This window comes from Myxine glutinosa, chromosome 8 (genome assembly GCF_964187855.1).
Source record: "Myxine glutinosa chromosome 8, kmMyxGlut1.1, whole genome shotgun sequence".
In the NCBI taxonomy this organism is placed as follows: domain Eukaryota; kingdom Metazoa; phylum Chordata; class Myxini; order Myxiniformes; family Myxinidae; genus Myxine; species Myxine glutinosa.
In genome coordinates, this window is record NC_136268.1 from 84,957,969 (window position 1) to 84,984,574 (window position 26,606).

Sequence of the window (26,606 nt, forward strand, 5' to 3'; positions counted from 1 at the left end):
TCAAAATACACGAGTCTACCATGAGAAAAAGGCTGCACAAATTTGATCTACATGGGAGGTGTGCCAGGAGGAATCCTTTGCTGTCCAGAAAGAACATCAGGGCATGACTAAAGTTTGCCAATGAACACCGAGGCAAAGACCAGCACTTCTGGAACAATGTGCTCTGGACAGATGAGTCAAAGGTAGAGCTATTTGGCCACAGTACCAGAAGACATTTTTGGCGAAAACCAAAGACAGCATTTGACCACAAGAACCTGATACCAACTCAGACCCTGGTGTTGGGCTAGCGGCTAGGGTGCTGGCTTAGGATCCAAGGATCCTGGGTTCGAATCCCGGTCGATCGCTGAATTAACGCCAGGGGGGTTGACTCAGCCTGTCATCCTTCCGAGGTCGGCTAATTGAGTACCAGTTCACTGGTAATTCCCTGTTTGTCGTTAAAGGTGGCAAAAAGGGTTGGCGTCAGGAAGGGCATCCGGCCGTAAAACATTGCTTCAAAAAGGGGACCGAAAAACAACAACCACGGTTCCTGAAAAAGGCCAACCCCCGCTTTGCGGGGAAAAATGGCCTCTAAAGGTGGTTATTTTTTTATTTTTAACCTGATACCAACTGTAAAGCATGGTGGTGGAAATATTATGGTTTGGGGCAGCTTTGCTGCATCAGGGCCTGGGCTGCTCACCATCATAGAATCCACTATGAATTCTTCATTGTACCAGAGGGTGATTGAGGATAATGTGAGGCCATCTGTCGGAAATTGAAGCTCAACCGAAGGTGGACCTTGCAACATGACAATGACCCTAAACATACCAGTAAATCCACCAAGGAATGGCTGAAAAGAAAGAAATGGAGGGTTCTGGAATGGCCAAGTCAAAGCCCGGATCTAAATCCCATCGAGATGTTGTGGGGGGATTTGAAACGAGCTGTGCATGCAAGAAACCCCTCAAACATCGCACAGCTGAAAGAATTTTGCATGGAGGAGTGGGCAAAAATTTCTCCCAGTCGATGTCAGAGACTAGTAGACAGTTATAAGAAACGCCTACTTGAGGTTGTTTCTGCCAAAGGGGGCAATACCACCTATTTGAGCCAAGGGTGTACTTACTTTTTCCACATGCGAAATTTGCATTTATGTTTATTTAAATTATACAATGGACTACAAAATGTAAATGTTTCATGATATTTGTTATATTATAACACCTTTATCTATCAATATTGTTGAAATGAAGATCAAATAGCTGTGTGTTGAAATGTGTTGAAAAAGTCAAAACTTTACATGGGGTGTACTTACTTTTTCACGTGACTGTACATATATACACACATACATACATACATACACACATACATACACACATACACACACACACACACACACACACACACACACACACACACACACACACACACACACACACGTATACATACACTGTGACATTGAGCTATACAAAATATCAATCTCTCCCATAGTGCGCTGTGCTAAGGATTGCCAGAAATATTTTGCTGAACGAATCTACCACAGCATGAAAGGTGGAGGCACCGATGATGTGACCCTGATTCGGACCATCGTCAGCCGTTCCCAGGTACAAATGATTCAGATTTCAGGCTTGAGTTTAAAGGATATAGGCTATGAGCCGAGGGGTCGACCATGCTCAATCAGAGGGAGGATGGCTAACAGTTATTTTTGGCAAGGCCAAGGTCCCTAGTGCTGAAAAAAATGTGATAGCAGTGTGAAACTCTTAGCCGTATCAGTAGTGTAATAATGTTGCTTCTGGGACACCTCCGTTTAACATGGGAAATCCCTATCTAATGACGTTTCCCCCTATTTGGAAAAAACACCCCTATTAATCCAAAAGACTATGGGCCCTTTGACCTTATGAATCATGAGTCAATTAATCTACTTGGGCTAATACATAATGAATATATTTTAATTGAGCTAGGGATGGGATTGGGTGAAGGTTAGGGGTTCACACATACACACAAGTCCCAACTGGAAAGTTGTGGGATCCTTCTGACCTTATGAACCTTTTACTCTGGTGAATATAACCCTACAAATATTTGTTTATGCGTGAGAAATATTTTAACCTCCCTCAATGTTCTTGTCTGAGCGCCTCCAGTGCTACATACCATTTTTAAATTAAAGTATATATCAAGGTTGATTACATGGTACTTGGTTCTATCATTTATATACTTATATATCCATAAGGGAGACTATCAATTCCATTTTCTAAAATAAACCTCTTATCATCAAAAGCCCCCAATGCTTTCTTATTCATCTCTTCTGAATATAATTGATGTTTATAACTTCTTATTCCATTAATCTTTCTAAACTCTTCTTTCTTTGTTGTTAAACAGTTATAATAATCCTTAAAGTTTATTGTTTCTTTTATGACATTTTTCTTTATGCCTTTTAACTTCTTATCAGTTTTTTCGACGTTATTCACAATATATTTATAAGCATAAGCCTTAGACCTCAATCCCACAAATTCACTCATGACATTTCCTCCTAATTCATCCTTGAACTTTCCAATCACCTTTTTATTTTTGGAGGAGAACAACTCACTCTCTGGGCTGTAATTACTAGTGTCATAGATATTAATGTCCTTTTTCATGTCTGAATAAACATCATCAGTATTAATTTGCAAAATAAAACTATCTGTATCCATATAAAGTAGATTAACATCATTTTGATATTTCTTCCTCAAGTTATTATAAAAGTAATCATACATTAATGACTTTGATAAATCAAGAATTGTTGTTCCAATATAAATAGGTTTGTTCATTTCAATACTCTCTTTAATCAAATGGATTGCACAAAAGTTCTCAGTAAAGACCTCAGCTTTAGTAAAACTCGGTCTATTAATTAATTTTGATGTTTGTTTCCAAGATGTTGATAGTCTGATATTTTGTCTTTTCCTCACATTTTCCATGGTCTTACCAAAGACCGCATTATTCATCAATTTATAAAAGTCTTTCTCAAAATCTGTTTTTGACTCTGTTCTTCTTTGTGTATTAAAATCAATGTACCCCCTTAACCAATGACTTTGATTGAACTTTAGAACCCTATGGATCTTCTCTACTCTTAGACCTTTTGATAAATATTGTCGCAAATTTCTTTGGTGTAGAACATAATTTTTCTTGTTATATAATGTAGTAAGTAATTTTTCTGTTGATTCACCTATATTAAATGATCGTTGATAATCACTTAACCACTCCTTCTTTGGACTTTCCTTTTCACAAGCAAATGGGAGATCTTTGTGTAGGTTATGAAGTTCCTCTGGATATTTCAAATCGACCTCAAAATAATAACCAACCTTTGAATCATCCAATTCTTTTTGTGTAGAGATACATACATCTTGTAAAACCTTTGTGTAGTCTTTTTCCTTTACCCATCTTAGTTTCCCATAAGGAAGAGCTTGAGACATTGCCCAGCCATATAAGTTGTTTGCGTCATAGTACATCAAGTAAGAACTCTCTTTCGTTGTATCATAATTTGGAAGATATTTGTTATTTGCTTTTGCGTATCTGCTCGAGCAGACTTGTGAAATTCCACCTCTTTTTGCCTTTTCAATCATCAAAAGCATATCGACATCGGTTATCAAATCCAAATCTTGTTTTGTCATTTTCAACATCGCACTCCAGGCCAATCCAGGTGCTGTGTAGTAGTGAGCAGGATCCAATCCATATCCAGTACAACAAACAGATCTAAAGGCTTCAAATACATCGGCCAATAAAAGCACATCAGTTTTGAGATACAAATCGTGATACTCGCCAAGATTCTTGATGTTATATTTTTTCCAAACATTTTGTGCGTGTACATAATCTTTATCAGATATATGACTATTATTTAATTTGTTATAGAAATTTTCTTTTGAAGGAAGTTGTGTTTCATTGAATCTCTCAAATGAGTCCATATAGTCATAGGGGTAAATTCCCTTTTGTGTTAGAAAATCTTTATCTAAAAAATACTCTGAAAGACACGGAAACTCTTTTAGATTTTGAACCAAGTTAGCCAATGGACTCGACATGAATTTAAATGTATCAAGAAATCTGATATGAGTAATAGGAGATGTGTGAATTGTTTTTGTGAATGAAATGTATTTCTGATCCGTGTTTGGAATTGCTGAGATACTTCCAGAAGTCTTTGAGAGTTCCTTGATAAATAGATGTGTATCATAATGAGCGTTGTTATGAAGAAAAACAGGAATGAAAGAGGGGAGTTGATAATTAATATTACAACTTTGATGAGTCAGACCTCTATATTTACCAGTGAGATGACAATGGTCTCTAACCTTTAGACCTTTACCAATTTTCTCCTCGCAAATATGACAGGTAGCCTTTGGCTGTCTAAATTCCCTTTTTTCTTTACTTGTGAAGGACATTGGTTTATTAGTTTCTCTCATTATCTTGGTTAATCGAACACAGTCTTTTTCTAGTCGTTTCACAAACTCCTCTGGGGTATTTGAGCCTCTATACACCTCTAACTTGTTATATTCATCACAAACGGATGATTTGATATAATAACAAAAACCACAAGGAGTATGTTTTTGATATTTATTTGTGTATGATTCTTTTGGATCTGGAGAAGCAGTATCTATTTTTTCTAGAATACTTTCAAAATCAGCATATATAACAAATGGATGTTTGATCTTTTTCTTTTCATCTTTGAATGTGATCTTTGAGCCTTCTTTAGGCATATTGATTACCGTTGATTTATGTTCGCCACAATAATTTGAATGTTTATCTAATCTTTCTTGTGTATGGAAGAAGTTAAGACAACGCAAACAAATATATATTTTATTTGTTCTCTTACAGACTTGTGGTTTTATTAATTTAGCGATATCTTTGATGTATGTATAATGTGAATTTTCGTCTGAATTAAAATATAGAAGATTAATATGAGTTTGTTTACAATTGTCAGAAAGCTTTAAAACCTGAATGTTGTTTGTTTCTGTTAGACCATAAACATTAACTGATAAATTATTCATCTTTTCAAATTTAGGAATATCATTTAAAGTCATCGGAAACTTTAGATCTTTCGTATTTAATGTATTCTCATATTTTTTATAATGAGATACTCTTTCATCATGAAAATGTGGAGGATGTAAGTGTGCTAAAATAGACCAGAGAAAACATTTATTGTCTTTATTTTTGATATTGATAACTGCTTTTCTATTTTTGATAACACTGGGTAAATCAATGTAAGAAGAAGCTTTTAGAGGATCTGATTTAAGAATATGAATGTCTATGTAAATAATTTTTCCTATATTAAATCCACTTCCTACGATTGAATTATCCACATCTTGCTCTTGTTTAATAAGTTCATCATAGACTCCTGATGTTTTAAAATCTTGATATGAAGATATAAAGTGTGGCTCAGTTCTCATGTATGGTGAATCTATAACTTCTTCATCCTTTGTCATTTCTAATTTTACTCCCATATAAAATTTAAGTGGTTTCATTTCTTTTAGTGTTTTTTTAATGAATGTTTGAACAGCAGGTTTGATTCTTTCTACAGCATCAACTATAGACTTTGGTCTGGGAGATTTGAAGTTAAAGATTCGAATCCTGATATGTCCTTTGAATGCTCCATCAGTATTTTTAATAGTAAACAATTTTGACAAGTGTTTGTTAGTTTTAAGATGGGCTTTAAACCCCTTCTTGAGGACGGATGTTTTACAGACCTTACAATGTATTGTTCTAGGTGGAAGAGGGGAAAGTTGGTTAAGAATGTTGTATGTATGTTTTGCGGTGAGAATATGTTGTTTATAATATTTTACTTCCTTCTCGCAAGTATCACAATAAACCATATTTAAAGGGTGTGAAAGTGTAGTGTTTTATATATATCACTATACTTAAACTAAAACACTTTTGAGCTTTACAGCTCGTTTTATATATATCACTATACTTAAACTAAAACACTTTTGAGCTTTACAGCTCGTTTTATATACGATACATAACCCTCTAATAGCATCAAGAATCCTGAAGGTATCCCTCCCACTCTTTCATACACCCTACAAACACCTTTCCATCTTCACTTCCCTCCAGTCCTCTTATCCCATCTCCATCTAGAATATTTACAAACAAAACCCTAGGATCACTATTCTTCTTTTGAGCTTCTATAAAATGATATACTTCTCTAAGAGACCTTGTTTGAAATCCACCTCTTCCACATATCATTTTCAAATTATAATAAACTGTTATTCCATCAATTATTTGAAAACCATCAAAGTTCTCCATCCACTCAAAATCCCTTTCATAACCAAAGAAACCAGTCTTAATATTTAACCTTATATGTGTTTTAAGAACCTTTTGTTTCATTATCATCTCCAATTGTTTCCCCATCACTATCATGGCTGCTGATATCAAAATCCTCATCAGATGAGTACCATGAATCTAAAAAATCTTCTAAATTGTAATTACTCATATTTATAGGGGCACAAAGAGAGTACAATCATTAACATAATCTAAAATTAGCTTTTCTATTTTTCCATTAAGTATTGTTAATTGATCTGGATTTAATAATTTGGTTAAATTCAAAACTCCATTATCAAGCTCTGTATAACTTGGTGGATAATTCATATAATCTTCAGAATCATCTTCAGAATCATCTTCAGAATCATCTTCAGAATCATCTTCAGAGTCAGTTGAATCTTCAGAGTTAGATGAAACTTGATATCTTTGTAAACACCTTATTAACTTAAACCTAAAACGTATTACTTTATCTTCATGATTTATGTTAATGGAGTCGAACTTCATTATACCTTCAAAATCACAATTAACTTTATATCTGTTAGTTGGATCAATATGGTTCCTTATTAGTCTAGAATTAAGAGAATTAAGAGGATTTAGGAGGGGGAGTTTCAGAGAATCACGAAAGGTTTGATTAGTATATTCCTTTACGTTCTCACCAAACCTTTCTAAAACTTTTTTAAATTGATCAATAATTATTGAATCAACACTAATTAATTTAGCATCTCTCATCCTAAATTTTATATCACCATCATACCAATCCAAAAATATTTCTTCTTCATTATCTACAATATCACAATCATATTGTCTTAAGGTATCAGTTCTTCCAAGAGGCTCTCTGAGAATTTCACTAAGAGATTCAATTGTGTTTTGAGTTGTGTGGACCATTTATACTTGACTCTTTGCTTAAACTAAATTCATTTTGGGGACCCCCAGTCATAATTTTTCCATTGATCCCAATATATTTTCTCTCTACATCTTTTTGAATAATAATATTTTTAACATTAAAAGTTATCTTAAAATAATCTTTAATTATGATTGACCTGAACGTCATCTCACCAGATATAATTTTATCATTGACCTCAACAGGTGTTCTATTAAAAAATATACACACCTCACCTTTATTTGAGTTTATGGTCTTATCATTAAGTTTCAAAGAGGTGGCGTCCAATTGTTCACCAATCTTTTCATAAATAGCCATCAGAAGCGGCGAGACACTTGTTAAATGAACCTTCAATGATTGTTTATCTTGAATTGAGAACCCACGTCCTGTAAACATAATTGATGGGCTAATCTCATCATTCATTTCTGGTTTGATCCAAAAATTACCATATTTATCTTTGTTCAATTTAACATCTTTGACATATTTTTCTATATCTTTCACCGAAGTAGAGATTGATTGAAATTTGTCTTTTGTGCTTTGAAACATTGTATTTATTAGTGAATAAACTTGCGTTTAGTTTAAGTAAAAATTTACCATATAAATATGATAAGTTCTGAAGGATATTTAGAATTTCCAGACTCTCCATATGGTAAATTAGAGAATTGTCCGGCTTGTGATAGAGTGGGGCTTAATGATGAGGATTCATATAAACAATGTATTTTCTGTGATTATATCTATCTATAATTCCAGTAATCTCTGTGTGTTTGTTTGTACGTTTGTACGTTTGTACGTTTGTTTGTCTGTGACCGCTGTTTCTCGACAACCACGGGTCCGATATACTTTAAACTTGCCAGGTATATTGCTGGGGACCCGAGGATGTGCCTTTTCAAGGTTTCATATTAATCGGACAATTACTTACCGAGCTATGTCCAAAAAACGATTCAACCAATCAGAGAGCAGCGAGCTATCGCGTGTGCCGAACGTGGCGGACACACTCTGCCTCGGATGGCACATTTGAGAGCGTATTCATTTATTTCACGTTTGCAAACTATGTTGGCGCTATGTTGGCGTTAAACTATGTTTTAAAACTAATAAAAACCATTTCATGTAAATAGAGGGGGGGGGGGGGGGGATTGTCACTGTACTCGCACGAGCAGATGGCGGAAGTGCCTGACCGCCAAGTGAAGTCCGAGCAACTCGCGGTCGAAGGTACTGTAACGGCGTCCGGGCGGGCGAAGCTGCCGGCTAAAGAACGCCAGCGGTTGCCAAGCTCCGTTTTAAAACTAATTAAAACCCCGGGGGGATTGTCACTGTACTCGCAAGCCGTTCGCCGTTCGCTTTGGCGTTGCGAATGGACCAAAACATTTCATGGACCAAACCATTTCATGTAAAGCGTTCGCCGTTCGCTTTGGCGTTGCGAATGGACCAAAACATTTCATGGACCAAACCATTTCATGTAAATAGAGGGGGGGATATAATTTTAGATATAGATATAGTACGGGCATGCCCTAGTTCTAATTAATGATAATAAAAAATATAGAAAAATATATAACTCTTTTAAATTAGAACCAAAAATGAATTACTTTACAAGATTAATAAGAGAGATGAATGTTAAGCATTATGGTGATAATACGCCATTTCTTACAAGGGAAGAGACTATTTGTATTGAGGAAATGTATAAGGGTTTAATGATATTTATTATTCAAAATAATTTTAATGGAAATGTTAATACAAGATACTACATAAATAAAATAATGAATTATTTTGAAATTAAACCTGAACTCAGGATAAAATATAGAGTTTCTCAAATAGCTCAAAAAAAGTTGGATAACTTGTTTTCCAAATATATAAATGAATGATTTTTTACCCGTTTGGGAAAATAAGATAAAATTTAATAACCATAAAAACATTCCAAATTCATTGAGATGTCTAATAGTTGGTTCAAGCGCATGTGGAAAAACCTGTTTACTTTTAAAGATGCTCCTTGGTCCTAATTTTTTAGATTATGATAATTTAATAATTTTTACAAAGTCAAGTTTTCAACCCGAGTATCAACTACTCTCACAGGGTTTTAATGCGGGTCTTAAAAAGGAAGACATTATCGGTTTATTTAAACTTCAAAACAAACTAAATGATTATAATATTGATGATATAATACAATTATTTTGTGATACACAGAAATCAAAATCGAAACCCATAACTTGTATTCTCAGTGATAATACGGATGATATACCTTCACCTCAAGATTTAGATAAATCAAAAAAGAACCTCGTCATCTTTGATGATTGTGTTAATGAGAGAAACCAAACAGTAATGGATAGCTACTATACAAGAGGGAGACATTCTTCTTGTAATTGTATATATCTTAGTCAATCATATTTTCAACTCCCTCGACGCTCAATAAGAAACAATGCCAATACTTTTATTTTATTTAAGTTAAATTCAATAGATGTAAATAATTTTTGGAGAGATAATTGCTCTACGTTATGTAGTAAAAAAGAATTTGAAAATTATATGAAACACACGATTGGAAAATATAAATATATTGTTGTGAAACAAGATGAGATACTAAATGATATTTTTCAATACTAAATGAATACCGAAGAAAGAGAAAGAAAGTTTAAGGAACATCAACAATTAGTTTCAAAAGTTGTTAAACAACAGGAAGAGATAAAGAAGAAACGGAAACAGAAACTAACTGGTGAAGAAGCCTTTGAAAGAAAACAAGAGAAATTCTTTAAACCACTTTTGAAAACTCAACACCCTACAGTTCCCACGGTAGAATTTACTCCGAAAAAACTTCAAATGCTCAAAGATTTTAGTCAGATAACAAAACAAGAACTTGGTGAATTAGAATATGATGACGAGGGATTATTTCGGAAACTTGAGCAGGTAAATCAACCCCCTAATTATGTTGTGGAAGCTCTTCAAAACAATGAATATTTGGCAGATTCAAAAACCAGAGCAGGTCTCATTCCAACAGAAGAACCAGCAGTGTTCCATCTTGTGAAAGAAAAGGTATTGATATTTAATGATGAATTGATGTTCTTGAGTTCTACTCAACCAAATGTTAAATTAACTCCAAGATTAATGTTTCTTCTAACAAACCCCGGATTCAGCGGTTCAAAATATTTTGAGGAACCACTTGATATGGAAGGAGAGGAAGATAGGGTATATATTGAGTTGCTAAATGCACTTGATTATGGAGTTTCTGTTGCTGGTAAAAGTAAGAAGAACGAGAAGGAGAAACATATTATTGATGCTTTAAGTAAGCTTGGTTCGGGTGTTAGTTTTCTTCCAAATGACCCATCACAATTAGTTAATAGGCTATTATTGTTATTAGGTAGTAAGAAGGCTGGAAACAACAATTGTTTTAATGAATCCTCAGCCATTTTAGATCAGTTGATGAATATGAAAATAATTAATAAATGTCAATACAAAGATATTTTATTAGATATTAAATAAGATGAGAAGCACAATTCTTAGTTTTAATTTCACAACGAGCGATTACACAGCTTCATTCCCTTACCCACTACAACTTGACCCCCTTACCTCATATGAGGCATCTTTATTGTCGATGGAAACTTATAATACCTTGTTTAATATCACAGAGAAAAACAACAAGTTTAGTTATAATCCAGGAAGTGGATATAAAACTATAACCGTTTCACCTGGAGCTTACGAGATTTCTCAAATATCTTCAGAAGTCTCTCGCCTTATGAAAGAAAAAGGTGATGAACCAAAAAATATTGTAATAGATATTCAAAAACACACTTCAAAATCAACTATTAAACTTAAAAATAATTATAAAGTTGATTTCACGATTGAAAATTCGTTTAGAGAGCTATTGGGTTTCTCTTCAAAAAACATTGAAAATAACGGGACGTTTTACAGTGATAATGTTATCCAAATATCCTCCGGTATAAATTCAGTATTAATTCATTGTGATTTGATTGATGGTGCTTATAACGATGGAATAAGAACAAATACAATATTTTCATTCAGTGCATACTCAACCCCGATTGGTTATAAATTTAATATGGAACCAAAAAATCTTGTCTATTTACCTGTGTCAGGAAAAACCATATACAGAGTAAATTTTAGGATAACCGACCAAGATAATCGTATGATATCCTTTAATGATGAAATTATATCCATCAGAATTCACCTACGTGAAGTTTTTCAATAAATAAATAATGGTTATTGTAAGAAAACACGAGTTGGGAAAATATAAAATAATTACAGGGGAGGGCATGTTCCTTTCACCAGACTATACAAGGTATGTGGGTAAAGGATACTATAAACCTAAGAGACAACGGGGTGTGGGTCATCAATTTCGAAATAAAGGAGATGGGATAATTGATACTCTAATGGGTATTGGTTCAACCATCCTTAAACATAAAGACCTAATTGGTTCAACTGCTTCTGCCGTGGGCTCCGTTGCGGGTGCTATACAACAAGCTCAAAAGGAGTCTCATAAATTACAAGGTAAAACTCAACTATCTTCACAAGAACGACAAAAAATCATTAAAATACTTGGGTCAGGGTTTCAACAATTTTAATACTATATAAATACAAGTATGGAAGCGATTGATAGTATCTATGATTTGGATGATACGATTATCATTTCAAACTCTACTAAAAAGGAAGACTATTTTAAGGTAAATGCTATTACAGGAACCGACTGGAATTCAAACAGAACAAAAAGTTTTGAAATAAATAATCAACAAACTTACTTGAATATAGCTGATAGTTTCTTGCTGTGTAAATTTAAATTCACTAAGGCTGCGAATAATACTAATGCTACACTCGTAAATGATTTCTTCTGGAAAATGTTTGACAGTGTTCGCCTGTATATTGGAACACAAGAGGTTGAAGCGGTTGATTATGTCTCTGCTACATCTGAAATGATGAAATTTACACTATATTCGTTTGGTGATAGAATGGGTAAGGGAGCTGTTGAAGGCTTTATTCCTGATATGTCAACGGGAACAAACACAGACCCTGGTTATAGTCAAAGGAAGTCAATGTATAATGATGATGCAAAAGCTGAGAATAGTTTTACCATAGCAGTACCTCTTAAAGGTATATTTGGATTTTGTGATTATGATAAAGTTTTGTATGGTCTTAAAATTAGATTTCAACTACAAAGGAATGATAATGTAAATAGATTGCTTTTTGGGGCTGAAAATGCTTTTGGCGATAATAATAAATTTGTTATTAATGATTTGTGTTGGTATATTAGTGAATATACTCCTAATCTTAAAACGGAAGAGATGTTAAATAGAAGACTTAACTCAAAGAAACCGCTAAATGTATCATACCTTAAAAGAAGATGTCAACACGTTAAACTGGAACACACTACCTACACTTGGAATTTGGGTGTTCTTGAAGGAAAGCCACGATACCTATGGCTCATTTTTAAAAAACCAGATGGAGAGGAGGGTACTAATAAGAATAATGCGCTGAGTGATAATGCTAAGGTGAAACAACTTCGGGTTTCTCTTGATGGCACATTTTATCCGCGAGATAGATTGGAAATTGATTGGGAAAAAAATGATTATGCGGAAGCCTACAAGTCCTACCAAAAGGTGTGTGAAAGTAATGGTAATAATGATCCTATTTTGGATATGGTTGCATTTAAAGGTTTATATACAATCTACGCAATTGACCTGAGTTCTCAAAAGGAAACTATAAAGTCTAATCGAGTGGATACTTCTCTATACATTGAAAGAGGGGAGAATGAAGAAGTTGATGCTTATTGTTTGCTTTTGGAGGAAACAGAATTACAGATTAATACAGATAATGGTGTTATGATTAATATCACATAGGTTTTTTCTCATAAATAAATGGTAGGGGTATATGTTAATCAAATCAATCTTAATAAATTAACATCTTGTATTCAAAATCAAAAGCCTTGTATTATTAATGTTAATACAATTCAAAGAAAAGGAGCTGTAAGAATTGATGTTTTACTCACACACACACAAGTAAAAACACTAAATGATGTTGGATCACTTAAAATTAAAATGACGAAACCTATGTTAAAGAAATATTCAATAGACGAGTCAAGAGGAGGATTTCTCCCGTTTCTAATTCCTTTATTTGCTGGTTTAAGTGCGGCGGGAGCATTGACTGGTGGTATTTCAGCAGCGGTAAAAACTGCTAACGAAAGGAAGGCACAACTAAAAGCTCAAAAAGAATTGGAAAGACATAACAAGGAGTTGGAGAAACAAATTAGTGGAAGTGGTGTAATTGTAGATTTTGCTCAAAAACTTGAAAGTCTACCTGATAAAGCTAGATTGTTGGTTGGTGATATGCTTTCCTCTATCGCTCAAGCGGGTGTTAAACTAACTAAACGGGGTAATGGATTGTATCTTTCTCATAAATAAATGGATAAATGGTTTAAACAATTTGGAAAGAATACAACGTCAAATATAGAACTAGCCAAGTATTGTAAAACACTAAAAATTGATAATGTGGTAATCTGTATGAGAGATGAATTAATACATATAAATAAGAATACAAAGAATATTATTATGAATTTAGACACACAGAATGGTTCTCATTGGGTTTGTATTCATAATAGTCAGGATAAATATTATTTTGATAGTTATGGTATGCCACCACCTGTTGAAGTAATACAATTCTTACAGAATGGTGTTTATCAAACATTTCAAGTTCAAGAAATTAATTCTAAATGTTGTGGTCAATTATGTTTATATGTATTATTTCAACTCAACAATAATGAAAATTTTTATGATATCATTTTTAATCTAATATAAATGACTTATGTTGGAAAAGATGGTTCTATCTTTGGAAAATCCTCCCAGGATATTGATTTATCAAATTATTATACAAAGGCACAGGCTGAACGACAAAAATATAGTATAAGTAAAAATATTAATATGAAGAATACTTATAAATTAATCAATTATCCAAACCCTACAGATGCGAATGACTTAATTAGATTCAGTGATTTATCACACTTGTTAAATAAAACAGCACGTTTTGTGAAACAAGTAAAATTTACAACCACAACACCTGGTTATACTGACCATACACCTTTCCTCATTGAATTTAACTACCTGCTTACAATTGAATTTTATAAAGAAGGACATTTAGTTAATATGCGAATTAATAAATGGGGGTATGATATGCCTGATTTAGGGTATAATTGGTCTTTTTCAATAAACTTAGAAGACCTACATGATTTAAATCAGTCTCGTAAAGAAGAATATTATCCACTTGGTGAAGATAAGGATTTATGTGGAAGTACAATTAGTAAACAACAAATACGTGATTTTAAGAAAATAAAAATATATGATAGTATAGCGATGATTCGCATGACAAAGAAGGAAGGTAATGAGATAAGGATAGAAAGCCAAGGAATACAAACCAATTTGGTAGTGGGAAGATGGGGTGGTATTACCTGTCATAATATTAATCTCACATATATTTCTGATACATAAATGGCAGGAATAAGACTACAAGAGAATTATAATTTTTGTATTCAAGGATACCTACAAGAAAAGGGTGCTCGGTTTTACATACCGTACGAATTGGAACATACACATGGAAATTTTGTCATTAAAAACTGGCCTTATACTGATATTGTTAAACCCACAAATAGAGACTTGTTTAAAGTATTAAATAAAAATGAACTTCTCAAAGTTATGAAATATAAAACTCTTTTAGAAATCGTCAACAAATCTTATTGGTATCCTATTATGAGAAAAATAATTATAGATACAAGAATATCTCAAAATCCAGATGAGTATATGTATAATATTATTTGGGGCTCAAGCTCAAGGGTTGTAAGGGCTGAGGAAGGAATTGAAGAAGAGAAGGAGGAGGAGGAGAGGGAGGAGAGGGAGATGGAAATCAGTGAGATTCGTAAAAGATTAAATGTATTACAACAAATAAATCAATCTCAACGCACCGAAGAGGAAAATAAAGAAAGAATGACTCTTGTGAAAAAATTGGTTTTAAAAACGGATGAGATGAGTTCAATTTCAGGGAGGAGATCTAAACGAGAAAGTGGTATTGACTTTAGTTAGTTTTATTTGTAAATAAATGGAGGAGAGAGTGAAGGCATTCCTTAGGATTCTTTATGTTTTAAAAATAAAGATTGAAATGTATATGTTGAAAACCAAAAAGGTTTTGATACTCTGTCGGAATTTTTCTGATAAATAAATATGAGTTATTGTCTCAAATGTAAAAAGAAAACTAAATCTAAAAGTGTATTGTATGTTAAAGATAAAAAAATAATAGAGTTTATCAAAAAGGAATATGTCAAGTGTGTGGTTCTAAAAAGTGTCAATTCATCTCACCTAAAAGTGGAGGGGATATACAAAAGTTTTTGTCAGGAAGTAAATTTACAACAACTGGAATTCCTGGGGAACTACATCTACCTGGATATTCTTTCTGTGGCCCAGGAACAAACTTGGATAAAAGATTAGATGAGGCTGACAATCCTAAACCTTGGTCCAGACCAAAAAATAGGGTTGATGAAGTGTGTATGAAGCATGATATTGCTTATGGGAATACCACTACATTGGATGAAAAACATAAAGCCGACAGAGAAATGTTGTATAATTTGTCTTTGATACAAAATCCAACGTTGAGAGAGAAAGTTGATAGGTTTATTGTGAGAAATTTGATAAATGCTAAATTAAAACTTGGTCTTGGTTATTCACCCTCAAAAAACTATTAGGCTCTAATGATGTAATCAAGACTGAGGAGCTTTTGGCTGAAGAATTACACAAACCTATAATCACAAAGTTTAAAAGAAGGAAGGTTTATTCTAAATACACCGACCACATATGGTCCGCTGATTTAATTGAATTGAATAATGACAGGGGATACAGGTATGCTTTAACCGTTATTGATTTGAGGAGTAGATTTGCCTGGGTTGTCCCTTTAAAAAATAAAAGGGGTGATACTTTAATGTTAGCCTTTAAGCTAATATTTGATCGGGATAAAAGGAAACCAAAGAAGTTATGGACTGATGAGGGAACAGAGTTCTATAACAAAATATTCATGAAATTTCTTAAGGGGAAGGGTATTAAATTATACAGCACCTTTAATGAAGGAAAAGCAGTTGTTATTGAGCGTTTTAATCGTACTTTAAAAGAGAAATTATATAAAAAATTCACACAACTCGGTTCTCAAAAATGGGTCTATTTAATTCAGGATATTGTAGATAATTACAATAATACAGTTCATTCATCAACAAAATCAAAACCATCAGAAACATTTACAAAATTAGAATATGAAAAGGAGATTAATTTGAGAAAGCCCAAGTTTAAAGTTGGTGATATTGTAAGAATATACAGATGGAAAAGCCATTTTGAGAAAGGTTATACACAAAAATGGACTCGTGAATTATTTAAAATCATTGATGTAATGGATACAGTCCCTTGGACTTACAAATTATATGATATGAATGAGGAAGAAATATTGGGTTCATTTTACTCACAAGAATTACAAAAAACAAAACTGATAAGCCATTAAACAACAACCATCCATATATAAGTATATAAGTGATAAGCTAACGGGCTACCATAAGTATATAAATGATAGAACCAAGTACCATGTAATCAACCTTGATATATACTTTAATTTAAAAATGGTATGTAGCACTGGAGGCGCTCAGACAAGAACATTGAGGGAGGTTAAAATATTTCTCACGCATAAACAAATATTTGTAGGGTTATATTCACCAGAGTAAAAGGTTCATAAGGTCAGAAGGATCCCACAACTTTCCAGTTGGGACTTGTGTGTATGTGTGAACCCCTAACCTTCACCCAATCCCATCCCTAGCTCAATTAAAATATATTCATTATGTATTAGCCCAAGTAGATTAATTGACTCATGGTCCAAAAGGATCACAGGTTCACACTAGAGATCTGTGAACCCCTATCCCTCACACATACACATAAGTTAAACCCCAACTAAAGTTGAGGTTAAACTTTTGTGTATGTGTGAGTCATAATAATATACAGCCCCCAACCCAATCCCATCCCTAGCTCAATTAAAATATATTCATTATGTATTAGCCCAAGTAGATTAATTGACTCATGATTCATAAGGTCAAAGGGCCCATAGTCTTTTGGATTAATAGGGGTGTTTTTTCCAAATAGGGGGAAACGTCATTAGATAGGGATTTCCCATGTTAAACGGAGGTGTCCCAGAAGCAACATTATTACACTACTCGTATCTGTGTTATCATCACATTTGTCAGATCACCCATTTATCGCTTTTCGGGTCATTTTTCCCGCTTAAGATTTAGGGGGTGGGGTTAGTTTTTTGGCTCTCAAATAATATCACGTGTATATATCAGCTAGTGTGGTATATCAGGTAAAAGGTTATTGAATTACCTTTCAAATGATGTATAGAAAGTGCCTGTGTGATCTATAGTAACCTCTTTATAATGATTATTAAAACATAATTATTTCCACCAACTCTCAAAACTTCATCACAAAATCCCCAATTTTAGGAACAAAAATAGGCAAAAATCAAAAGGTATGTAAAAGGTATGTTTCGATTTGAGACACACATACAGTATAATTAGAGTCAATATCCTCACACATATGATCATGATGTGCTATGAAATTCAATGCAATATGTGTAGACATGCTAATACGAATGTTGTCATCAATGTCAATATTTTCATTATATAATTTTAGGTGATTTGCAACCATGACAGCGGTGCACGACATCTAATGTATTTCTCTTTGTAGATTTGTTGGTGCAGAATACATTTTTAAGCAACTATAGCAACTGATGCTAATTCGTAGTAGTGGTGGTGGTGGTGGTCTCATTCGATATTATGTGTCTTTCCAGGTGAGACGGTGGTGGTGATATTGGTGGTGGTGAAACAGAGTGTACCGCAGATAGACAATTGAACAAATACTTGCAATGGAGATTGCGATCACTCAGAAAGTTCCCAAGGACGTTTGTATCATTCATAAGCTATCGTTAGATGTCAAACCAGAAGATCCGCTCATAAGCCCTCAAACATTCGATTCGTGGACTACATTGCTGGATGCGGCCAAAATACGGAACCATGCACCCATTCTCGACCTTGCTCAGTCGCTGCCAGAGAAGGAGATTCCCCGAGTATTCTACCACAGGCAGTGCAGGAGCGTGTTCACCATGAAGCGAGATTTGGAAGCACTGAAACGAAAAGCTGAATCCAATTTAACCGACGATGCTGCTGCAACATGTTCAGCGAGCAAGAGACAAGCCAGAAGGGCATCTTCGGAATCACGCATCTATGAACCGGATTGTATATTCTGTGGAAAGACCAAGTGGTGCAAGGGAACGTCATCCCGTGAAAAGTTGAGCAAGGCTGTTGATCTGAGAGCAGATGAAACACTGCGAAACAGCGCCGTGCGTAAATGTGACACGAAAATCATGGCTGCCACAAGTAGAGACATTGTGGCAGCTGAAGCACGATACCATTTCTCTTGCTACAGAAGTTACACGAGACCAAGCACTAAAGATGCACATGACAGAAACACGGCCGCCACAAACGAATCTGACTACACTGAAGAAGAAGCATACAATGAGTTGCTAGTATACATCCGGAACCATATAATCCCGAATAAGGAAATTGTTAGGATGACAACGCTGGTAGAGCACCTACAATCGATAATGACATCAAGAGGGTTGCATGGGATAAGAACTGCTACAAGAAAAAACCTTGCACGGAAACTGGAAACTGATCTTGGAAATAGCGTTCACATCTTTCAAGACAACAGTGGAAAACTGATTGTCGTACCTGATAATGTAACACTACAAGATGCTGTCAAAGAAATACAAACACTTAAACAACAACTGAGCATTTGGAAAGGGAAATCATCAAACATGTCCAAAGTCATTGATCAGACATCGACACACATCAGATCGATGATAAGGAAGGATAACAAACCAACTCCATGGCCCTATCATCCAGCCGACGTCGACAATGACTCTTTCGTCGTTCCCGTCTATCTCCAGCGCTTTATGCTTGGCCTCTTGACTGGAGATCCGGAAAACGAGCTTCCATCAAACAGGGTCATCATGCTGATGCAATCTTTCAGCCAGGACATTATCTATGCAGTGAGCTGTGGACAACAAAAGCCTCCGAAACACATGTTGCTCCCATATGCAGTTAAGACTCTCACAGGGAACGTAGAACTAATTCGCACATTGAACCATCTTGGACATGCAATATCCTACACTCAACTGGAGGAAAATGACACTGCACTATGTCTTCAAAAACTTGCAGCAAACTTAAATGAGCAAACAGTCCTACCAAGCAGCATCCAGCCGTATGTATTCACAAACTTGGCATGGGATAACATTGATAGACTGGAAGAGACGCTGACCGGGAAAGGAACAACACATCGAGTCAATGGCATTGCAGTGCAGGCCAAAATGTATGGACCACACCTTCCAAAGGAGCCACTTCCGAAGATCGAGAAGCTCAAGCAAAGAACAGTCTGCATAACAGAAGAAACACTGCCTGTCTACATTGCAGGTGAACGTGTTGGGCCTCATCCACTACAAACATTATCAACAGCTGCAGCGGAAAACAAGATGGCTATGGAAGTTGCTCAAATCAAGAATCTTCTTTGGGTCATTGCCCGTCAGGTGGACCCAGTAACACAAAAAACACCAAGTTGGACAGGATTCAACATCACCGTCAGGGCAACTATCAGCGTCTCTCAGGATATTGTTAGATATATGCCTACAATAAATGCACCAGCTACAGAGATGTCCACATTCACAGAAATCTTGAAGCAGTCTGAAAGCGTCCGACAGATCCTACACTTGCAGGACATCGTCGTCGTCATGGATCAGGCCCTGTATGCTAAGGCTGCCGAGATCGTCTGGAAACACACAGACACATATGCTAACATCGTACTTCGCCTCGGCATGTTCCACACAATCTGCAATGTGATGTCGATTCTTGGTGCTCGTTTCCAAGATGCTGGTCTTAGAGACTTTTGCATCGAAACAGGAATCGTCGCAGAAGGCTCACTCAATCGGGTTATGGAGGGGAAGATGTACAACCGAGCAGTCCGTGTACATAAGAGCATCTACGAAGCATTCATGAGGCTTGCGTGGATTGAATTTCTCCCTTGGTTGGAAAAGATGCGACCAGAGGCAACACAGACGGTCACTACGTTGTTAGCAGAAGTTGCTGAATTGGGACAAGATGAGAGCCAGTGGAACAACCTGTTGGAAGATCAATCGTGTGAAGAAGTTCAGGCTGTTTGGAAGCAATTCCTGCATCACCTTCGTCATGATAATGGTGAATTGTCGTCATTCTGGATGTCGTACGTGGATATCGTTGAAACGGTCTTGCTTGCTCTACTGCGCGCTTCCCGAGAAGGTAATTGGCCATTACATCTATCTGCTATCCAAGCCATGATTCCTTGGTGCTTCGCATATGACAAAATCAACTATGCACGGTATTTATCAGCATACTACGCACAAATGACAAACCTTCCAACGCAGCACCCTGGCATCTTCCAAGCGTTCTCGGATGGGTACTTCTCAGTTCAAATGTCAAAAAGCAATCCGTTTGGACGCATTCCAGTTGACCAAACTACTGAGGTCACTGTCAACAAAGACACACAAACACACCAGGTGGCACTACCAGGTTCAACTTGAAATCTGGAGCAGTGAAGCGCTACTATGTCACATCCGAACACAGGAGTGCGTTTCTCCGCCAGATGAGGGAAATGGTGAATGTGAGCAACACACACGTACAACACGCGGATCTGCAGCAAACACAGATCAAGAAAGATGAGGACACTGTATCATCACTGATAACTCTGATCCAGAGTTGGGTGAACCCATTCACTATGGCCAGCTCTCTCATCAGTATTTCCACCGCACGCGCAGCCCCTCCAAATATTGCCAAGGATCTGGAGAAAGCATGGGAAGTCGGACACAAGTGCTACACAAACTTCAAGATTGAGCGACTTGAGAGCAACCCACCAATCAAGAAATTCCACGACCCTTTGCAACTGAACAAGCTGAAGACTTTCAGCAACCTCACTAAGAAGAAGGAATGCAGAAGCAATGGCAGGGCAGTAATTCTTCAAGCAGACAGAGCTCTATTTGGTAGAATTATCGTGATGGCACAGGGCCGAGATCTTCACATGGCAGAGGTGCTATCTCATCCTCGAGGTCCCTTGCCATGGGCCCTGGCGACACCCAAAGGCCTTCTACGGAAAACCAACAAAGCTGCCCTAGCCACGGCCTTGCAAAGGACTGTGACCCCGGCTGAAAGGATACCCGACAATTCGGCAACAATTATTGACGGGATGCTCCTTATACAGAAGGTGGCAGGTGATCAAACTACATTTGCCGAAGTGGCCATGATTGTCCTATCCATGGCCCTGAAGGATGGATGCAGTAGCCAGAGGATCGATGTCGTCTTTGACACCTACAAGGAGACTTCCATCAAAAACAGCGAACGGTTAACCAGGGGGGAAGAACTTGGACTTGAGCTGAAAAACATCACGGCATCTCAAATTGTAAGGCAATGGCGCAAGTTTCTCAGCTATGTTGGGAACAAGTCAAGTCTTATCATGTTCCTGGTCTAAGAGTGGAAGAAACCAGAGTACATCAGACGCCTACAGGGAAAGGTTCTCTTTGTAACATGCGATGACAAGTGTTATCAGATCGCATCTGATGCTAGCCAAGAAGTAGTGGCCCTGGAAAGCACACACGAGGAAGCAGATGGTCGTCTGTTCTTGCATGCTGCCCATGCTGCCGCACATGGATACCAGTCTGTGCTTATTAGCTCAGATGACACCGACGTACTTGTCATTGGCTTGGCATTTCATACCAAGATTCATGCCAAGTTGTTTCAGAAATGTGGCACCAAAGCAAGGGCTAAAATCCTAGACATAGGGAAAATAGGAAAGTCAGTCGGCACAAATGTATGTCAGGCCCTAATTGGAATGCATGCCTATACCGGATGCGACACAGTCAGCACGTTCGCTGGACGAGGAAAACTGACTGCACTAAAACTCATCAGAACCAACAAAGATGTGCAGGATGCATGTACACAGCTGGGAGAGGACTGGGACGTCAGTGAGGAACTGATGGATAAATTGGAGAACTTCACTTGTCTCATGTACGCACCGAAGTCGGGGACAGTGAAGGTGAATGACTTGAGATATCACCTGTTCTGTGCCAAGAGGGGAGAGATCGACAGTCACCAGCTACCTCCGTGCAAAGACTGCTTAACCAAACATGCACAGCGAGCCAACTATCAAGCCGCTATTTGGAAGAGGAGTCTCAAGATGGATCCAGCAGTACCGAGTCCAATCGGGAAAGGATGGCACTGGGATACCCAGGATGGTCACGTGCAGCTGGCAGTCGACTGGATGCAAGGACAGCCCGCACCACAGGCGGTTCTGGATTTACTGGCATGCACCTGTTCGAAAAGATGCACACTACCCATGTGTGTCTGCATGGCCAGTGGTTTGAAGTGCACAGACATGTGCAAACTCACCACATGTGACAACCAGAGAGTGTATGGTGAGAGTGATGACAGTTCGGCAGAAGACGATGAAGAAGACGACGACGATGACGAGGATAACTTCTGAATTGTAGAACTGTATGGAGAAAGATCATGTACATATGTGTAACAAATATGGTGTACGCTGAATTGATAACTCGTGTACTTTATGGTATGATGTCTATAAATATATGTTGCTTAAATAGAAAGTACATTGTTTTCCTTTGGTTTACTTTATGTATAGCTGGTAATATAAGAGAACCATACAACACTACAAGACTAAAAACGTTTGCATGAATATGATGTAAATTATCTCGCCAAGTTAGGGTACATCAGGATACATACATATACATGGAGTAGGTTAATCATCACATGCATCATACGTCTCTGGTATATTCAAGAACACCACATACAGTTTGGTCATAATGCCTTCATATTTTTAGAATTAGACATTTCTGACACCAATTTAAGTACTTTTTGGCCTATATATGGCTGACATCCCAATATTATATATACTATTTTTAGACCAATAATGGTATACAAACTATATACATGCTGTCGGTCAAAAATCGTAAAATGTAAATCAATATATCATAAGAGCGGAAAGATATACATTTATGGATTTTAGGTCATGGTTACAGCAACTACTGTATATTGGATTTTCTCATCTTTATCAAGGTGTATGAGATTTAAGGCCCAAATTTGACTTTAATCATACTGTGTGTTTCTCAAATTCAAAAATTCATTTAATATCCGCCAAACTGAATTTTTGCCTAATTTTGTTTTCATTGGGGATTTTGTGATAAATTTTTGAGGGTTGGCGGAAATAATTATGTTTTAATGATCATAAAGAGGTTACTATATATCACACAGGCACTTTCTATACATCATGTGAAAGATAATTCAATTACCTTTCGCCTGGTATACAACACTAACTGATACATATAGGAGATATTATTTGAAAGCCCCAAAACGAACCCTACCCCCTAAATCTTATGCGGAAAAATTACCGAAAGCGTTATTGGGGTGGTCTGACAAATGTGATGATAACACAGATACGGCTAAGAGTTTCACACTGCTATCACATTTTTTTCAGCACTAGGGTCCCTGGCCTTGCCAAAAATAACTGTTAGCCATTCTCCCTCTGATTGAGCATAATGTCGAAAATTTGAGGGTCTGGCTCATAGCCTAATAGGATAATATTAATGTTCTGTTGGGTTAAAATTTAACTTCAATAAATAATATTCTTACATTGGATATGTTTCATAATCGGCCATGTACATAATTATTATTGTTGTCGCGCCAGACGCTGAGCTAGCGCAATTGTTCTGAGCCGGGAGTTTGTACAACCCCTGAGAGTGGCCGAAACGGTGTTTAACATTACTGCGTTAAATTAATAGCATTACTTCCCAGAAGGATCGTTCAAATGAAGCTGAAACTGGAGGTTGTTTATGAGCAGGAAGGCAAAAAGTGGGAAGACATTCCTTAGCAAATAATGGTTTATTATGAAAAATCACAGTATCATTTTCAGCCATTGCCATGTATAAATGGACAAAATGGACAAGACAACAAAACTAGGACAGATCTGGCAATGAAGACAGACAAATAGGAAAGGTAAGACGTGAACTTATTGTACAAAATAGATAAAGCTATACCTTAATAAGGCGCAAAAATACCGGATTCAAACAAACAATGGAGATATCAGGCGACTTGAGATCGGCATGAGCTGGGTGTGGCTGCAGGAGGATGAGTACAGGCTGGGCGTGGCACAGTACAGGGTGAAGTGAGCAAGCACACGGTGAAATGAGGAATAACGATGAGGAGACCAGGAGACAAGGGGATGATGATGACGAGCGATGTCTCTGCGACTCTGTAAAAATAGTCCTCTGGTGGGGAGAGACAAAACAGAGAATGTGCATGCGTGCGCAACAGTTTTCACAACCTTCGGCTGCCCATGGTTGGTCCCTTTTGGTCACTTTACAGGATATTGGGAGAGGGGAAAGGGGGATACTGTGCAACAACGTCCACCCTGCCCCCACCCGAGACCTCTGCACAGCACACAAGATCACATACCCCATGATCATTTGCAAGCCATCAGCAGAATTGTCATGCATGCTCATGGCACTGTCAAAGCATCCATTACGTTCTGTAAAGTATAGGAGATTTTACACCATGCAATCTTACCCTATTTTCTTTTTTTACAATCACTGCCACCTCAATGCAATTATTGTGTATGACTTACCCCATGACAGATATCTAATACAAGGGTAATTCTAACCTACTCAAACACAGGGTCCACACCATTCTTACCACAAACTACCTATGGACCCCCACCCCTTCCAAATACAGTATTTCTTTTTTGTATACTTGGTCCAGTCTCGGATGAGAGCTAAGACCTACCCCCTTTTCACACAAATGACCTACCCCCTGGTAAACCCAGCACCTGTGGAAAAAAGTGCTCCAGGAAAATTTCAGACATGTATAACCTGGACACGGTTGTTCCCCACAAGACGGGTGTATTAAGTTTCCTAGTTTCTTGGAGAGAGCTCCAAGAAACTAGGAACGCCCTCCCCACCCCCCACTCCGCTCTCCCCATAGACTACTGTAGACCCCGATTTTTTTTTTTATGCCATGAACAAACTTTGGTACATCATGGGTGATGAAGGTTGTGGTCAAGTTTCATCATAATTGTGTGTGTAGTTTCTGAGAAAAAAGCAAATACCAATTTGGGGGGCAACCATCCCCCCGCCCCCCCATAAACCCCTAAAGGGGCAGATTTTTTTAAATGCCATGAACAAACTTTGGTACATCACACGTGATGAAGGTCGTGGTAAAGTTTCATCGAAATAGTTTCTGTAGTTTCAGAGGAGAAAGCAAATTCCTATTTTGGGGGGTCAAACCTGGATCCACTTTAATCCTGGATGCACTACACATATCGACAGATATCTAATCCACAACAGATCCACTACAGATATCTACAGATATCTAATCCACTACAGATCCACGACAGATGTCAAACCTGGATCCACTACACATTCGTAAACCCCCTTCGACTCCGATTTTTTTTTTAATGCCGTGAACAAACTGTCATCACAACACAACAAATATTATTTGTGCCAAGTTTGGTCACAATTCCTTCAGCGGTTTCGGAGAAGAAGTTGCAAGTGTTTACGTACGGATGGACTGATGGACGGACGACACACCATCGCATAAGCTCCCCTGAACTTCGTTCCAAGTGAGCTAATGAAATACAGAAATATCTAATTTACATATACATTCAACCCCCTGAGTTAATACTTCGTAGAAGCACCTTTGGCAGCAATTACAGCTTTGAGTCTTCTTGGGTATATCTGTATCAGCTTTGCACATCTGGATTTGAGGAGTTTCTCCCATTCTTCCTTGCAGATTTGCTCAAGCTCAGTCAAGTTGGATGGGGAGCGTCGGTGAATAGCGATCATCAATGGGATTCAAGTCTGGGATTTGTTTGGCCCACTCAAGGACTTTAACGTTCTTTTTCTGAAGCCATCCAGTGTTACTTTGGCTGTATGCTTGGGGCCATTGTCCTGTTGAAACGTAAATTTTCACCGCAGTATGAGGTCTTCTGCACTCCGAAGCAGGATCTCCTCAAGGATTTGCCTGTATTTGGCTCCATTAATTGTTCCCTATATCCATACAAGTTTTTCAGTCTCTGCCGCTGAAAAGCATTCCCATAGAATGATGCTGCCGCCACCATGCTTCACAGTAGGGATGGTGTTAGATTGGCGATGAGCTGTGCGTGGATTCCACCAGATGTAGCGCTTTGCATTCCGGCCAACGAGTTAAATTTTCATCTCATCAGACCACAGAATATTTTGCCTCATGGTCTCAGAGTCTTTCAGTTGTCTTTTTGCAAACTCCAGGCATGCTGTCATGTATCTTTTTCTGAAGTGGCTTCTGTCTGGCCACTCTCCC

At 37.0% G+C, this 26,606-nt stretch overlaps 1 protein-coding gene across 1 annotated transcript in view; it reads left to right on the plus strand.

Annotated features, from left to right (window-relative positions):
- ANXA13 (annexin A13) overlaps positions 1-26,606 on the plus strand; it is a 46,119-nt gene that overhangs the window by 17,859 nt on the left and 1,654 nt on the right. Inside the window, exon 10 of the mRNA XM_068124744.2 lies at positions 1,459-1,571. Coding sequence (XP_067980845.1) covers positions 1,459-1,571 — 113 coding nt within the window. The remainder of the gene's footprint in view (positions 1-1,458; positions 1,572-26,606) is intronic.